This window comes from Rhineura floridana, chromosome 6, assembly GCF_030035675.1.
Source record: "Rhineura floridana isolate rRhiFlo1 chromosome 6, rRhiFlo1.hap2, whole genome shotgun sequence".
NCBI classification, from domain to species: domain Eukaryota; kingdom Metazoa; phylum Chordata; class Lepidosauria; order Squamata; family Rhineuridae; genus Rhineura; species Rhineura floridana.
In genome coordinates, this window is record NC_084485.1 from 64334516 (window position 1) to 64353505 (window position 18990).

Below are 18990 nucleotides of genomic sequence, written 5' to 3' on the forward strand. Positions count from 1 at the left end.
CACCAGGAGCAGCCAGCATGGCAGCAACTCTGTTGCAGGGAGGGTGGCAGTACAGCACTGCCCCTCTGCGTCAACCGCTCCCAACAACAAGCCTGCTGTATTTTTAATGTGATATAGTTATTTTATGAACATTTTATATTATTAATTATTTACTATTTATTTATTTATTAATTGCACTTTTATACCGCCCCATAGCCGAAGCTCTCTGGGCGGTTTACAACATAAAAGCAACATACCATCATATTTGGTACAATTGATAGTAAAAGAAAACGAATATATTACATTTTAAATAAGCATAACTGAACAACAATCGCAAGCAATATACACATCTTCAAAAACAAAATATAACAACTATAAAAATATCTAGACAAAAATAAAAGAAAACTATACATCACATTATAAAACATAAACTGAACAATAAATCTTATACAATTCATCAAAAGCAGAAAAAAAACAATTGTAAAATATGTCTAATAACAGTTATAAAATATGTCTCAAAGTTTTCTACTGTCCCATTGTGCTTCTCCCCACCTAACTACCATCTTCTATAACCAGTAGGACTATAAACATTTTTTCCATTGTCCTCTTTCTCCAAGACACCCCAAAACGACTCCAAGTGTGACTCTAAGTGCTATGTAAAGCTGCACTGTGCTCCAGGAAAAAGAGGAAGGGTGAGGGTAAAAAAAACCAAATAAATAAATAAAGGCAGAGAGAGAGGATAATCAGTCATCCAATGAGCTTTATGGCTGAGTGGGAGATCTGAAAGTAGGTCTCCCCAATCCTAGTCTGACACTCTAACTACTATACCACACTCTTCCTGACTGTCTTTCCCCTTCATCTTACTTGACCAGAGGCACATGAGGTAAAGATCATACAAGGCATAGCCTTCAGTGGCATTGAATGATGTGGATTCATGGAGCAAGGCGATACCTATGTGGGACATATTCTCAGTCTTCTCAGCAGGTATATAATACAATATTATAATAGGATAGGTGTTGAATTAGATTCTCTAACAGGTATATGAATGGTTGAATATTGCTGTATTTTAACACACTGAGCATACACTGTATACATGAAATAATAACTTTGGATAATTCATGGGTCTAAATTGCAACTACTCCTCTGAATAAAGTTCTTTTTGTTATAAGACTATAGGATTGTTGTTAATGAACAAAAAGGATTTTTTTTAAAAAAACAAACCCAGTCTCTTCAGTATTAACAAGAAATCTGTGCAAAGGTATCAGGTAACAGCCATTACTAGCTGAAGCAGACCTCAGCGACATGAAGTCCAAAACTGTTAATTACTGGAAATCCCATCTGTGTTCTTTGAACCCTCCAGGCTGCTGGGGAGATAGAATCATAAAAGCACAAGCACATCAAACTCATACAGTGTTTTGAAGAAAATTTGATTGCCATCTCAGTCTAAGACCCTCACCTGCAACCAGTTTTCCACTGCCGCCACTTCCTCCACACCACTGATGAAGGAGTATATTAAGCAGGGAAAGAAGACCTGCCTTAGTTAAGCAGTAAACCTGAGAAAGATTCAAGGACAGCAATTGTCAGCTATTTATATAATTATTTCAGGTTTACATTCATTGCAGGGCTGAAGTGAGGTTAAAATCATCTTTGGATTTTCTGCCTCAAGGCACAAGAATGATTGGATGATACCCAAATTGTAATGTCTCACTCTGTATAAGTATCTATAAGGCATTTAATGTCAGAAACTTGCACATGTTGGTGCCCAAGGTCCTGTCACCACGTTAGTCACCATGCAATATACAGCCAACAATTCCATGCTGTGACCCTATGTATCTTGGGAAAAGGTTATTTTCCTAAACAGCACACTGCGTGAGAGCTAACTCAGCAGTCCCTGGAATAGTAAGCTAGGAGGGCCAATATTCTACAAACAGCAGTTACTTCCATATAAAAATGTGATTTATGATAAACTGCTGGAGTCTAGTTTTGAAACTACTTTCAGTTTCAAGCCAGTAGAGTGCTATGATTTTTAGACTTGGAGATCCCTGCCCATCTGCCAACGGGCCTAAATCCAGACCTGCAGTACAAGTTACTTCCACAAATTCACAAGGCATTTCATGCTGATTAACCAAACTTTAATGTCCAAGCAACATGGACAACTGAGAAAAGGGGCCTTCAAAATGGTTTAGCAAGCATGCTTGTCTGACTTCACTTCCTGCAGACTCCAGATGAACTGGAGCAAAGGCTACATCTTTCCTTAAGCCAGCATGTCACACTTGTTGCTCCCATGGCAACTTTTGCAACAGAACAATCTCTTTTACGTACATTACAGCAAGACACTATGTTTTTCCTCTGCCCCCACGCACCTGTTACTTTTACAGCTGGGGGACAGTGAAGCACAGAGAGGTGGGAATCACTCACCCATGACCACTGATGACTGGAGCAAGTGATGCAACTCAGGTCTCATGACTTTTTATATGTATTATGAATCACAGATCAGTTTCTTCCAAAAAGCACAAGTAGTATCCTGATCATTTGTAACACTTTGTTGGGACAATACATCCTCTCCCCTCTGCCCCCAAACCTCCCTTGGAGTGCATAGCAAACATTTAAAAAACAAAAGTAGAATACATTCAAAACACAAGAAATTTTGATAGCATTTTAAGCTATGTAAATTCTGTGATACTGGATGCCAATTTATACAGCTCTTTCCATGTTGCCTTACCCAAGATGAGTAAAGCCTAAATTAAATGAAACATATGGTGAAACTGGCAGCTGATCACTCCATCACCTGTTTGGCTCAACCACCAGCACATGGGAGGAGTTGACACCACATTTACAGCCCATGTTTTTGCTTGATGGATTCACTCAGTCTACATCTGGCCACCTGCATCTCCCTTCACTGTCTCTTTAATCTATACATAACCTCAAGTCCAGTCGGACTACACAAGCAGTCACTTGGCCTTTTCATTTTTGAAAAATACCAAGTGGATGCTTGGAGTCCATCTGGATGTTTGCTTACCTTATTTATTGGCTTCCCTATAAACTAATTTCTCTGGTTAGCTCACAAAAAGAAATAAATGAATTTAAAATTCAAAAACATAAAACAATAGAAGTACAAATAAAGCATAAAAACAATCGCAGAGGGTAAAAACTGTTTAAAGCTAATACAAATTTAAAAGGTTTGGGAAAAACACAATATGGTTTTATCGTTTTCTTGAGTTTTGTTTTTGCTGCTCCAGCTATGTCTTGATGCTGTATTAATTCCCAGGCTATGATCTGAAGGCACATAAGGCCAGCTCCCTGCTGAAGCTAGTGCCTGGATGGGAGACCATCTGGGAACCATATGTAAGCCGCTTTGGGTTTCAATCATGAAAAGAAAGGTGGGGTATAAATGCAATCAATCAATAAATAAATATTTATATTGAATGCAATATTATATGTAAAAATAATAAAAATGTGTTTACCAAAAAAAAAAGTATAACACCAAGTCACCCAATCCAGTTAGCAGTGTCACAGTAATATTCTGGACTAACTGAAGTTTCTAGAACATTTTCAGAGGCAGCCTCATATACAACACCTTGCAGCAGTCCTAATGGGAGGTTATCAGTACATGGATAACTAAAGCAAAGCTTTGTCCAGGTAGTGTCACAGCTGGCATATCAGCCTAAGCTGATAAAAGAGCTACAGAGGCCACTTGTGGCTCCAGTGACAAATAGCCAGTGTGGTGTAAAGGTTAGAGTGTTGGACCAGACCAGGATTCAAATCCCCACTCAGCCAAATTCTTCCAAGCTACACAGGAAGTAAATTGGACTGTGAAAGACCAACCTAAATTGTGTTTGCATTTTGACAAATTTGTAGGTCAGTACAATATATCAGAGACATCAGGTCTCCAGCTCCCCTGGTGCATTCACTATAGCTGCCCAATTTCCCTGCTTTTTAAAGTTTGATAGAAATATCTGTTGGCTATAGGTACATTCTTAAACCACAAGGTTTTTTTTCCCTATTAATGAGTTGATTTCAACTACTAAAAAAGACTGCAACAATGGAAGCAGTTTTTAATTCTGTTTCTCTTCACTATTTAGTTTTAAGATGATGTTCAGCTAATGGATCCAGCTCTAGGTCTCTATATTTCTTCGTTTGTATGACAGCTTGTTCTAAAGGGATACAAACTTTTAAAAGAAAAATAGAAAAAACCTGGCAAAGCTAAAATCAGGACAGTTTTGTTTTGTTCTCAGGCAGCCATAAAGCTCTGTAACTGAACTGCGTAATATTTATACAGTAATCTCTTGTACATATGCTGTTCCCTCCATTCTCATGGTGAGGATATTTTTCAGTGGTTGACTCTACTCTTTGGGCACTGATTTAATAAAATTTTCATCACCATTAGAGAACATGCCTCCCCTACACACACAAAAAAAACCATGTGTTTGGGACAAGCACATAAAAACTCCACAAAGAACATATGTCATAAGTTTGCCATAGGGTAAAACTGCTAAAACCTCCACTCTGTGATGCATGATCCCTGCTGCAGCATCACTACTTATAACATGGACTGCTATCACCATGCTGAAAGTATATACATGCCACCCAACAACCTTCAGGAATGACTGGGCAAGGAACATGGAAATCTCTGGTACTGGTACTGGTTGAGACCTATCCCAGTCTGTGTGTGTTGGAATTGCTTTTTAATATATATATATTTCTAATAATATGTTTTAACCCTTTTTTAAAGATGTTTTTAAAGCTTTTTTAAAAATGTTTTTAATGTTGGTTTGTTTTAATGTATTTTAAGGTCTTTTTTTGATGTTTTAAAGTGTTTTTAGCATTTCTGTTTCCCGCCCTGGGCTCCTGCTGGGAGGAAGGGTGGGATATAAATCAAATAATAAATAAATAAATAAACTTAGGAAAATAAAGGTAGTTATTTTCAGAAAGGTGTCATGAACTATAAGAAAGTTAGCCTTGCATTCACCTTTTTTAAAATGAGTTACTGCTTTTCTAAGTGTTTAAAATATTTATTGTTTGTTTTACACCTTTTATTCACCTTTCAGGAAGAGCTACCTATGTGTGGAGGATCTTTACAAATGTGAAAGTAATGAAATTGTTCTTTTTTAAAAATAGCCAATGTTTAGAATAAAGAAAGACTTTGAATGCTGTTATTCACAGCATACCACAACCGCTTCTTTCAGACCATGTTTGCTACAGCACTGTTGACTCAATGATGATGATAATGAAGCAAGAAGCAATTGTCCCTGGGGGAATAGACCAATTATGGCACCTTCCCCCCTTCCATTGGACTGGAATGAGCACTAGAGTGCTATTACGGCTGCACATACCTCCCCTCCCAACCTTCTAGCACCACCATAAGTAAAAGAACACATCACATCGCTATCACTATTGTCTGTCAGGAGAAGCAGCTCAGACAGTCACCATGATTCCCTTTCCCTCCTCAGTAAGCAGTTTCAGAACTTGAAATGGAAGTGACAGGGCAGGGAAGTAGTGGGGGAATCAAAAAATAAAGCAGAGAGGAGCAAGCACAGTAGGTTTAAAACGTTACAGTAGCCTGCAAACATTGACTGACAGGTTCTTTTTTTTATTTTTGAAACCCTTTCTTGAGAGCCTGTGCACTGCTTATACTCCTGTGAATCCAACCAAAAGAAACCGGAAGAAGCTTAAGAAAGCACTTTAAGGTGGTCATTTGAGGGTGGGGGAGAGGTGGGTTTCCATTTATAATTGTTAAAACTCTGCATGTTCTTTAAACCAAAAGGAGTTTATCTGTGTGACTCCAAATACTACCCAAACAGCCACTATTATACAGGGACCACTTTTAATAGCAGTTTTTCTTGACAGAATACCATCCAGTGATATTACATGGACCAGCCTTTCCCAACCAGTGTGCCTCCAGAAGTTGTTGGAGCACAACTCCCATCAGCCTCAGCCAGCATTGCCAATGGTCAGGAAAGATGGGAATTGTGGTCCAACAACATCTGGAGGCACACTGGTTGGGAAAGGCTGACATGGACAATACATTTATGTGACCAAGCCTCACTATGTTATTAGCAGTAGCTATGCAAGCTATGATACATTTTTCTGATCCATATTTGTCCCCTATCACATGCAGCAAAAGATTCAGTACCAGTGATAAATGTTATGCAACGCACAGGACTTCAGTATTATCAGGTATATGAAATCTCGTAAGATCATGCATTAATATTATTATTATTATTTTTAAGAGCACCTTGAATTGTTCATGGAGGACTACAGGAAGCTAAACGCAAGGTATTTTTCACATAGTGCCAAATATTTCTGGAATATTATTTTCCTCCTGATAGTAATTTCCCTCCTGATCTATTCGCAAGTAGTTTGTTTTGTGCTTCTGAAACCAAAAGAAAGATGTTGCTGTCCAAATACAACTCAAGGTGCAGGTTTTGATGCGCAAGTCTTTGAACAACAAAGTATGGTTTCTCATCTGACAATCAGTGCATGTGTTTTACTATATATGAGAGAAGCAGTCCACAGTGGGTAGAAGGCAGAGTAAGAAGAATTTGGGCAACCCACTTCAACTGATATCACTAGATCAGGGCTGGGGAACCTGTAGCCTTCCAGGTGTTGTTGACTCCAACTCCCATCAGCCCCCAGCAAGAATGGCCAGTGATCAGGAATGATGGGAATTGTGGTCCAGCAACATCCAGGTTCCCTATCCCGGGCATAAGAAGGTCCAAATGGGCCTTTTTTGAGTGGCAGATACTGCTACATCTCAAGCTATTGAATCATCCAATCACACCCAATGCAAATACTAGGTAGAATCCCCAGTGGAGGCCAACTGTAGAAATGGCAATGCCGAAGCAGCAACTCATTCATAGATGCAGTGGACAGACTATGAATGACTAGGTGCTCTGGGCTCACAGCAGCCTTACATTATTTGATTTAATTCATTCTCTCTGGCACAACAGGCTATTTGTCTATCTAGCCTGCTCTTGTCTACTCTCACTGGTCCTGTCTCTCCAGGGTCTCAGGCTTCTCATCAGCTGCTACCTGATCTTTTTAACTTGAGAGGCCAGGGATTGAATGTGCTCTAACATGTGCTCTACCACTGAGCTGTGTTCTCCTGCAGCACGCTAATGTGCTCCTGCACCCAATCTGGGTGCTACTAAGACTGGTATTCGGTCGAGTGAACTTCTCAAGGAACTTCTTTGCATGTCAATCCTTTCAAGGAATGTGTCCAAATGCAGGCTACTAATTGGTTCACACCACCATAAGATTATCTGCTTTTCTGCTGGTTAAGTTAAACTACCAGACTTTCTAGGTGCAAAACATATATTTTTTCCCCAGTGTGCCCCACTAAATCTGCTCCTGCCACCCAGCAGGCCTGACTGGTAACAACAGTATTTAGTCAGTAGAAACTGTTAAGTCTCAGAAATAGCAATAAGTTACCTTTAAAACAATAATAAAAAGCTGACAGATGGCCTTATGGTGCCCAATGAATTATTAGTATTTGTACTAGCATTTAACTATGCAAAGTTGTCCCAGGAGGTTACATACAGCAACACAGATTCTCACAGCCTCGGGGCACAAATCAAATGCTTCCCTAGCTGACAGAGAGAAATCTCAGGTCTTGCACTGTAAAAGTTTAAGCTTCTCCAATCCAAGTTATACAAGAAGCATTATTAAAAGAGCTTAGGGCCTAAGGAATGTTGGGCCCAGGCAACTTTCAAACAATCCTGCTTCTATAAGCTTCTGGGCTTAGTCTACCCTTTTCAGGACATTTTTCCCAGTGCACACAGGGCCAGTGTGACTATATGGGACTAGTAGTTTCTAGTGGCTGAGTGGGATGGCATGTTTTTTTGAGGCTGTGCTCACCCTCTCAATATGTGATGGCTGAGGAAAGCAGATCCAACTTGGGTATCACAGGCTCCCCTGAGATATCATGAGGGTTGCCAGGGAACAACAATCTGACATTACTTCACTGGTGTTTGCTGTATGCAAGCCAGGAGTTGTGGCCTCATATCTTATACCACACAGCAAAAGTGTCTAGGATGTACCTTTCCGACACTGAAGACTTGGGGAAACAATGTATCTTGAACAGATGCTGGGAGTATAAACGATTCTTGCAGATGTCAAACTATTAATACAATGCATTATCCTATTCTACTGATAATAGCTTCCAGTTTATGCTCTCTGGCTTAATTCAATTGCCATTGTAGTAAGTTGAATGCATTTGTCACATACTGGCTCTATTTTAGCCCTGATTTCTAAGGGCTGGCCGGTTTCCATTTGTATTACAGCTCAAATTTCAATTGCAATAGACAGCAAAAGCTTGCAAAGCGGGGGGGCGGGGTAATGCTGTACTTCCTTCATGTGCTCCTGACTGCCAAAAACAGCACAGGGCCTGTTGCATTTCTTTCCCTGACCAGACCTTTCCAGGAAGATGTTTGTGTATTTGTATCACCTAGGAGACCAGAAACCTGTTCTCCTGGAATTCCCTAATTCAAATGCCAATCAACCTTGTTACTATGGGGCTTGAGGCCACACTGACCTGGAAGTGATAATTCATTTTCCTCCTGCTGGGAAATCCTGTTTGCAGAAAGCTCCCTAACTGGCTTGTTTCAAAGTCATGAGCTAATTGGCCAAAGACCTGGGGAGGGGTCTGATCCTGCAGTAACTGAGGGAGGAAGGGCTTGGATTTCTCTATCTTCCCATCTCATTATCTCTCAAGATTTGGTGGAAGAACACTGATTGCTGATAATTGGTTACTATTTCCATTGGCATACTAAAGGTAGTTAAGAAAGAATATTATCACTGCAAATAAGAATCCCCTTGCCCATCTGGGCATCACTGCGAGCATTTGTCTCTGATTGGCAGGCACTGGTTGGGTTTCCAGGGACATTGTGGAAACGTCTATCATTTTTACACTGTTTTTGTGTCCATCCCCCTGTCCCTGGCTGAGTATGTGTAGGTTTACTCAGTGGCATCTCTTCCTTCACCCTAGTATAATTGGTGCATAGGATTGCTCTGCTTGAGTACTCCTTTGCAGTTAAAGAGCCAGATCTGTTATGGGTTCCAACCTTCAGCTAATAAACTATATTGGAACTTCACCAGGCTTGCATAATTATAAGGGCATGCTGGCAATATACTAAATGGAGATTTCAAAAGCCCATCCCCACCACCCTGCCTGCTACAGCTGTGTAGGTTTGGACTAGGGTTGCCAGCTTCATGACCTGAGAATGATCCTGTATCTTTAGGAGAAGAGAAAGTCAGCCAACTGCAGGTGTTCTTGCAACCCTGTAATGGAAAAAACCACAAGGTGGAATTCTCCCTTCCCCCTGCACAACTTTTAAAGATACGGAAGACCACTTGGAGGGCATGAGGGCATTGATATTGACTGACTCAGTGATATATTTCTATCCCCCTTACAGGTGGGGAGCCAAGACCTAGAAATCTTTATGAAAAGAGTCATGAAGATTAATATATTAGAGACGACAAGACATCTGTACTATGGTGAGGGCAGCCACAAAATGGTAACTCCTGAATCCTGGACAGTAGTTGCATGAAGATAAGCAGAGTCTTATGATTTATGGGAAGAACTAAGAGACATATTTGGGCTAACTGTGTATCACAAAAAACATAGTTGCTCTTCCAAATAGTAGTTATAAAATATGACAGACAAATTCCAGCTCCTGATTCCGTGTGTGTGTGTGTTATATAAAATAAATGGTGGACTCTTAATATCATTTGGATTGCTAATACAAATATAATTTGCTACTGGTAATTGTGATAATGATGTATTAAGACAGTTGCAACATCTGTATACTTAGTACATAGTAATGCTTGTCTGATTTGGTTATTATTATTTTATTTGTTATTTTATTTATATCCCACTTTTCCTCCAGGTAGCTCAAGGTAGCAAACAAACATGGCTCTGCCCTTCCCAATGTTATCCTCGCAACAACCCTGTAAGGTAGGGTGACCTTGGGTCACTCACTGTCTCTCAGCCTGACCCAAGGTCATCCAGTGAGCTTCATGGCAGAGAGTGGATTTGAATGCTGATCTCCCAGATCCCAGTCTGACACTCTAACTACTACACCACACTTCAGGATGTTTCATGAGAAGAGATTCATATAATAATAATAATAATAATAATAATGGGTTTTATATATTTTATAATTAGTTGGGTATGGGGGACTCCATCATTTTGAGGTGTGTGCTTGCAAAAGCATATCAATTGAAAAGCTAGCTATGTTGCAATTCTGGTGCTATATGAACCACCAATAAAATCCAAATTCAAATTATTAAGGGATATTAGCCAGTAATATTCCATAACACCAGAAATCTACATTTATTGCAGCTTGACTTCTCTCATCTGGACCCATGTGTGCTTCCTTGTAAATGCAGACAACAGAAGGTAGTATTTTTAAGAGCAAGCTACAGGTGTTCAGCTTGCTGATCCAAATAAGATCCTAATATGACCTGGCAGACTGCAACCTGTTGTCATAGGATATACTCTCTCAAGGGCATCGTTTGTCAAGCATGGGATATAGCAGGATTTTGCAGCTGTGTGACACAAAATAGGAACAGAACACATGCCTTCCTTCTGCCGGATAGGACTAGGAGGGGCCCTCAAGATAAAGTACATTTGAGAAACTACTACCTCTCAAAGAAGGAACTCTGAAACCAGAAGTGCCATTTCAGATTTCAGTAAAAGGTGCAAAAAGATGGGTCAGCGATTCACAGCAAGGATCCAAGACCTCTAGGATATCTTTAGTATTAAGTTGTGTGTATACATGTGTGTGTTTTCAAACAAATTGTATTTTAACAGTTTGTTGTGGTTGCTTTTTATATCTAATAACAAACCAGATATATAGGTGAGCCAGTGAAATGATCCTGTGTGGTCTGAAACATGAAGGTCAGGGAGGATAAACTGCACCCTCCATAAATAGCTCGTCTCTTGGAGATCCTACTTAAAGCCCTTACATCTCCTTTATGTGCTTGGGTGGTTAAAGCTTGCGCACACAATTTGTACCCTAGGGAAGTAGGGAGTATATGTGAAAGGGAAGGGTCAGCAGTAGAGCACATGCTTTGCATGCAAAATATCCCAGGTTCAATCCCTGGTGTCTCCAGGTAGAGCTGGGAAAGACCTGCCTGAAACCCTGGAGAGCTGCTGCCAATCATTATCAACAATGCTGAGGTGGATGAACCAATGATCTGGTCTGGTATAAAGCCACTTCCTATATTCTTATGTAGATGCCAATATTCCTATCAAAAGCTCTTTCCAGAAGTGTCATCCATACAGGCAAATATGTGAGAGATGGAGTGGGCCATGCCTTATTGCACTGCCCCTGACATGATGCCTCATGCTCCCCCACAATCTCTGCTTTAACAGCTTAAAGGGGAAGCCTATGTGTAAATAGCTGCTCACATTTACCCTTCCAGATGTCCATATGCAGACATAACGAGTGGGTGGAGCCAGGAGACACATGGAAAATACTTCTGAAAAGGGCTCAAGCAATTCTTTTCCTCCCCGCAGCTACAAAATGAACGTCAGCACAGGTCTTTCTTTGCAACTGACCAAAAAAAAAAATCTTAGGAGACATTACATTGTAAATGCATTCCTGGTGACTTGAACACACATACAATATAGATATTCTTGCATGTGCTTCAGTCACACATGAACTAGACCCTGCACAAATCAGTGTTTTACATTATTGGAATTCTATGCACAGTGACTGGATGCATATGTGTGAACCATTTTGTACACAGAGACAGCATCTCTGTATAAAATTTGTTTAACCAAATCTTATGGATGGTGTTATAGAGCAATCATTGTTCCATATCTTATTCATGTTGTTGTTCCTCATTGCATGTTAAGTCTTGAAATAGGGCAAGATGAGCAGTGGTTGGAGGCAAGAAAACATTTCAAGCTTGATGTTATACATATTTACACAAACACGGGTCCTGCTATGTTCCATAGTGGTTAGTCCCAAGTTAATGTGCATGGGATTACTTACATTCATGTGTACCCCAGTATAAGATGAGTACTTGGATGGGGTGTGGGTGGATGTTGACTGAGAAAAGGAGTTAAGTAGCTCGCCCTCCTTCACTAAAACTTGCAGCCCTCAAAACCTTCTTTCATTTCTTTTTAAGCCACAAAGCTTTGTTCTCATGTAGTTGCCACTGAAACTATTATGCTACTACAACGTGTCTTCTTTGACACAGGTACAGCTAATTTCATACACTGTGGCAGTAATAGGATAGGAACGACCATATATCAACAGATGAGCATTGAACAGGCTAGTGTTTCTTTGCAAGCCCCTTAGTTTCAGTTAGCTAACAGGAATCAATTAGGAGACCTCATGCAGCATTGGTCTTTGAAGGGCAAATCCAGGCATAGTGGAATAGCCATCACAAATTTGGCACTATCAGCATAAATAAGCATGAGGAGTCAAGAAGAAGACACTAAAGATACCAACAAGACACTGTGTACACATTTCAATGAGAAAATTAACCAATTTGTATTTTAAAAACACACATGTTCATCATGCATGGATTGGATGCACAAACATACCATCTGCACAGGTGTCCATTAACAATATGAAAACTGCCAGCAGTAACATCCAACCATTCAAGCCATTTTTGTGTCTCCATTATTGTAACTTTTGGACTCCTCAATCAACTCTACAGTATACCTTGATGTAGAAAACTAAACACTCACGTGTTCTGCTCAGAATATGTACATTCACTACAGGTACTATATGTCACAACTCCACCTGACTTTAACTGCAAAGGGTAATATTTATTTATTTATTTATTGCATTTGTATACTGCCCTATAGCTGAAGCTCTCTGAGCAGTTTACAACAATTAAAAACATTAAAAATAAATATACAAATTTAAAAACATTTTTTAAAAAGCAATTTAAAAACACATGCTAAAATGCCTGGGAGAAGAGGAAAGTTTTGACCTGGCACCGAAAGGATAACAATGTTGGCACCAGGCGCACCTCGTCAGAGACATCATTCCATAATTTGGGGGCCACCACTGAGAAGGCCCTCTCCCTTGTTGCCACACTCCCAGCTTCCCTCCAAGCAGGCACCCAGAGGAGGGCCTTTGATATGGAGCGTAGTGTATGGGTGGGTTCGTGTCGGGAGAGGCATTCCATCACGTATTGTGGTCCCAAGCTGTGTAAGGCTTTATAGGTTAAAACCAGCACCTTGAATCAAGCTTGGAAACATACAGGCAGCCAATGCAAGCAGGCCAGAATCGGTTTTATATGTTCGAACTATCTGGTCCCTATTACCAATCTGGGCGCTATGGTCTTTCCCTTAAAAAAACAGAGTAAGATTCTAGTCCTCAAGCTTCTGAATACAGGGCTGGTTTAAATAGGAAGCTGCCTGGTACCAAAGTTGGACCATTGATCTATTTCTTTTGATTATTTACCTGCAGTGGCTCTCCTGGGTTTCAGGGAGGGAGCCTTTCCCTGCCTTACCTGGAGATGCCAGGGGATACACCCTCAACTCTCAAAGCATGGATTAATCTGATTTTTTCCCCAAAGCCACCTTGCCCAACATAAGACCAGTAACAGCATGCATTCATTTCAAAAAGCATAATCACTGGATGCATACAGCAGTGGATCTGGCTGCTGTGAAGGAAGCTCAGGTACACTCACCAGTCTGGCAGAAATGTTGTATGGGAAAGAGAGAAAAAGATGGCATGACAAACCCAGAGGGGCAGGACTAGGAAACATTGGGATAAAAGTAAGGTTTTGGGGCTTTTCATCTGGTGGAGTTGCAACCTGACAACATGGGAATTATTTCTATCAAAACCAAGGTAACCTGTGCACAGCTCCTGGCCAAGGCTCTAAAACATTTCCCCAAGCCATCTCTCTTATCCATGTGAAGTAGAGTAAATATGAACACCAGATAAAATGTGTTGTTTTAATTGCCATTTAATCACCATTACCACAGCCAAATAGTTTCAAATCCTAATTGTATCAAGCCAGAAGGCCATGGATGTTTACAAATAAAATTTCCCGCTGAATCTCACTAGTATAGGATGCTGAATAATTCCTTGCTTTTAGAATTCTGCTTGAAGCCATATTTAAACATTAATGTTGACAAAGCTGTGCTTTCAGGTCGGTGACCTCACTGTTCTTTCAGCAACATAATCTATACTTTTATATTCTAGTTCTCTTATGTGTCTTTGTTGTCACCCAACTTTAACACCATTGCTGTCTGACAGAGATAGGCTCATTACCACTGCCTCAAAAAAGGAAAGAATTTTAGACACACCGGCTTACAAAATGTTGCAATCACCATAAGAACCTGTGGCCTAGAAACCTTGCATCACATGGTTGAAATTGGTTAATATTCACAGATCTTTATTCAGCACTGAGGTGTCTGAGCAGCCTGAATAAGAGACTGAAGCACACACTCCTCTACATTCCAAAATAAGTTTATGGACACACCAAATCATTTCCACTATCACACCTGGAAAAAAGTCCTCTAAAAATGTGTTACTGCTGAGTCTAGGCCATATTAAAATGCAGCCACCCCCTTTCCTTATTCATTGGTATATATGTAAAAATATAATTGACATTGGGCATCATCCTGGAAACAGGTTACAATCAAGAGAAAAGTGTGGGTCCTAAAATATCTCAGGTGTCAAAGGCCAGAGTAAAGAGGTGTATCTTCAGCATCCAGCAAAAACTACATAATTAAGGTGCCAGACACACTTCTGTGGGGTAGGAATACCATAGCTTAGGCTTAGGGGCTCCCAGAGAGAATGCCCTCTCCCTGACCACCACCCAGGGCTCGCCTTTGGGGTGGGTGAGGTGAGGAGTTGCCCAGAATGTTGAGCTGAGAGGGGTGCCTAGCTGAACTCAATGGCTGTGTTTTGTGAGTGTACTGTCTGCAGTGAGCTAGGGTGGCAAAAAGCAAGTGTCTGTAACCTTTTTTTCAATGTTCTACATCTAAGGTTGTTTGGGTGCTAACTGCAAAAGTAATTTTCCTTCAATTAGCTTTAAAGTTTCCACTTTGACATCATTTGTACTAGGTAAAAATCAGTGGAACACAGCTTTATTTTGAGGCAATATTACCTAGTACAGTGATTTTTAACTGCTGTGCCGGGAATGGTCCGCAGGTGTGCCGCGGGAGTTTGCTCACGCGAGAACGTCCCCTTAAAAAAATTTCACTTTAGCAAATGGCAAGTTGTGTCGAGCAATAATGATAGCGATTGACACGTAAGGGCAGGGTGGAAAGTGGGGCGGGGCGTCGCTGACACCTGATGAGGAGAATCCGAGGGGGAAGTTTGGTGGTTGCTGCCCCAGGCTGTGACAGGAAGCGGATCTGCCCCCCTTAGGTCATTGCTATGGGATACATTCAGCTCTATCGGGCAGAGTTGCCACCTCGACCTGCCGCAAATCACTGTGGTGGGCAGTCAGAGCGCAGGCAAGAGCTCCATCCTCGAGAACTTCGTCAGCTGGTCAGTCAGTCAGTTGTTCGTGCGGATGGGGGAAGAGACACTTTGGCTGCATGCCTGAGTGGCTTCCTTGTGCTGCCGTCCACCCATCAGCTGTGTGTGATCTAATTTTAGGCGGGAGGTTTGAATCCCCGAAGAGCAGAAAACCTCCCGCCTAAAATTAGATTGCACACAGCTAATGAGTGGGCGGCAGCACAAGGAAGCCACTCAGGCACGTAGCCGAAGAGCGGGAGATTCCCCAAGAGTGGGAAAAAACCCTGCCACAGCCCAGCTTCTCTATATAGCCAAGCGCGGGGGCCCCAAAGAGCGGGTCTCAGGGCAACTGCCCCACTTCCTGGTGCCTAGGGGCGGCTCTGGTCGTGGGTGATTTTCGTAAGTAGCTTTATGAATGGTGGAATGTGACATTCTCTCCCCACCTCCTGTAGTTGATATGGATGACTACTTCGATGTGCTTTCTCATTGTCCAGTCCAGTAGATGCATTGGGGGGTGTCACAAAGAGTTCATATGGTTTCCCCACCCTTCCTCCTTCCATACACACAGCTCAGACTCTGTGCTGTTAGCTACTCTGCCAGTGTCTATTCTAGGGTAAATTACAAAGTAACCTTTGTGCATCTACTCTTGTTGCCATTATTATTATTATTGTTGTTGCGATTAGGATTTCATATCCAGGGTTACAATAATATATTGTTACAACAGTATAAAAACACAGTATTAAAATGAGTTAAAATAAATAACAATTTAGTAGGTGGTCTTTCCTAGATGGTCTTGGCCTGGTTTATATGTTTGTCAGTCCTTTTTGCATAAAAGCTCAGCTTTCTTGGGGTGTTGCTGCATGAGAAAAGTTTCAAACTACCAGACTGTCAAAAATGTCAAGATAGTTTGTTATTTCATTTTGTTTTAGTTATTTTGTTATTTCTGAATTTAGTTCTTAATATTTTTTTTCAGGACTTATTAGACATGGATAGATTTTTAATTAAAAAACGTAAGTTGGACGATGACAATGAATCAGGTGTGGCTGGCACTAGTTCAAGTAGTAACACACATAGTACCGTCAGTGTTAATTCTAAAACCGTCGTGTGCCAGTATAATGAAGACTATTTGTCCTTCGGATTCAGTTCATCGGGAGAAGAAGTGCCACGTCCTAAGTGTGTTGTTTGCGGTGAGAAACTGGCAAACCAAGCTATGGTTCCAAGTAAGCTGAAAAGACACTTTCACACAAAGCACTCACATTTATGTGAGAAACCACACGTCAGGCTAAACAATTTACCAAAATCACAACTATTTCTGACAAAGCTCAAGAAGCAAGCTATGCCATTGCCGAAATCGTGGCAAAAAAGATGAAATCTCATACAATTGCTGAGTCAGTAATTTTACCAGCATGCTGTAAAATTGTAAATATTATGTTTGGCGAAACATATGAAAAAGAGATCTTGAAAATCCCTGTGTCAGATAACACTGTTAGTCGGCATATACAGGACATGTCTCAAGACATTGAGTCACAAGTGATAGCTAACATTAAAGAAGCAGATTTCTTTGCTATCCAGTTGGACGAGTCAACTGACATCACTGGAAAAGCTCAACTCCTAGCATTCGGCAGGTTTGTTTTTAATGGAGACATCATTGAACAATTGTTATTTTGCAAATCACTTCCAGAAACAACAAGAGGCCAAGACATTTTTGATGTTGTCAACATCTATTTCAATTCTCATGATTTGTCATGGAAATCATGCATCACCATCTGCACAGACGGTGCTCCCTCTATGTCGGGAAGCCTAAGAGGATTCGTCGCACTGGCCAAACAAAAGAACCCCGGCATTGTTTTTACACACTGTTTCCTGCACAGAGAGGCCCTCATTTCAAAATCAGTACTACCTGAACTCCAAAAAGTACTGGCTGAGACGATCAAAATGGTTAACTGCATCAAGAGTAGGACATTAAAATCGAGGTTGTTTTCAGTACTGTGTTCTGCCATGGAAGCTGCTCACACACAACTTCTACTGCACACGGAAGTGAGATGGCTATCTTGAGGGCGGGTGCTTTCAAGGTTGTATCAGAAGAGGTTACATCAGAAGAGTCTGAGCTGGCTGACCTGCTTAGTGATGAGACCTGGTGCAATAAAGTTGTATTCCTAGCTGACATTTTCCAAGCTTTGAACACTCTTAATAAGAGTATGCAGGGAAAGAATGAAAATATTCTTACTTGTACTGACAAAGTTATCTCCTTTAAGAAAAAACTAACACTGTGGGGAGCCAGAATCAAAAAAGAGAACAAAGTTGAAATGTTTGAACTGACAAAAAGTTGCAGACTGGACAAAAATCTTGTCAATTTAATTCTACAAAGTTTGTCACTGCTGAGTAAAAACATTGAAAAATATTTCCCGTCACTTGATGTATCTTCCTTGGACTGGGTGAGAGATCCATTTGTGTTAAGTGTGTGCGAGTCAGCAGAATTAACTGTTGCAGAAGAAGATGAGCTGACAGAAATCAGAAATAATAGAGGACTGAAAGTGAAACACTCATCAACAGATATGGCCTCATTCTGGTTGTCTCTCCGAGAGGAATACCCCATCATCACAAAGATGGCGATTAAAGCACTTCTTCCTTTCTCAACATCTTATCTGTGTGAGGCTGGTTTCTCTGCTATGAACACAATGAAGAGCAAGAACAGGTCGCGGCTTCAAACACTGGAGGAGGACTTGAGGGTATGCTTGTCAATCATCCGCCCTCGGACAAGGGACATCATGAAAAATCACCAAGCACAGATTTCCCACTGATTTATTTTTTTTAAAAAATAACACGATTAAAATTTTAGTTACTGAACTTGAAACACAATCTTAAAAAACTGATGGTGTGCCTTGACAATTTTAGCGCCTTGTTAGTGTGCCGTGAGATGAAAAAGGTTGAAAATCACTGACCTAGTACTTAGCACTTCAAATACTATATAATTAATAAAATAAAGCATTAAGCTGCAAGAGGTCAGCGGGATACGTTTTTACTTTTAACATTTCTTTATTATTTTTAAGATAAAATTAATGGATATTCTGAAATAAAGAATGCTTACCAAAAGATAGGAACTGCTACCAAAAAAATATTAAAAATAAAACTTGCAGCAGGTCTGCCATGTTGCATAGTGCACTGCCACTGCTTAGACCAGCCTTTCCCAAGATGTTGTTGGACCACAACTCCCATCTTTCCTGACCATTGGCAGTGCTGGCTGAGGCTGATGGGAGTTGTGGTCCAACAACATCTGGAAGCACACTGGTTGGAAAAGGCTGGCTTAGTCTGTGGCTTTTTGACCTTTCACCTGTGAAAACTATAGCACAGTGGCTGAAAGATAAGGGTTTTGAAGAAGCTACAGCCTGGGATACTATAGCATATGTTGATACTGTTCCTTTAATACTAGTTATACCACTCCAACAGAGGGCCTACTTGTTGCAGCTGAGGAGGGAGTGTTGAAGCTCGGGGAGGAGATCTTGCAGCTGGAGCCATTGTGTGTGCACTGAACATAATAAAGGATATGGGCCTACAACTCCATGAGAGT

General features: G+C 40.8%; 1 protein-coding gene across 3 annotated transcripts in view; it reads right to left on the reverse strand.

The window, feature by feature from the left end:
* MAPKAPK2 (MAPK activated protein kinase 2) overlaps window positions 1-18990 on the reverse strand; it is a 139820-nt gene that overhangs the window by 82829 nt on the left and 38001 nt on the right. Inside the window, exon 1 of one of the 3 annotated variants that reach the window (XM_061632093.1) lies at window positions 8513-8563. The exons of the other annotated variants lie outside the window; for them this stretch is intronic. Within the exon in view, the coding sequence (XP_061488077.1) occupies window positions 8513-8530 (18 nt within the window). The 5' untranslated portion in view covers window positions 8531-8563. Of the gene's footprint in view, window positions 1-8512; window positions 8564-18990 lie in introns of those variants that run through there. 3 annotated transcript variants of the gene reach the window in all.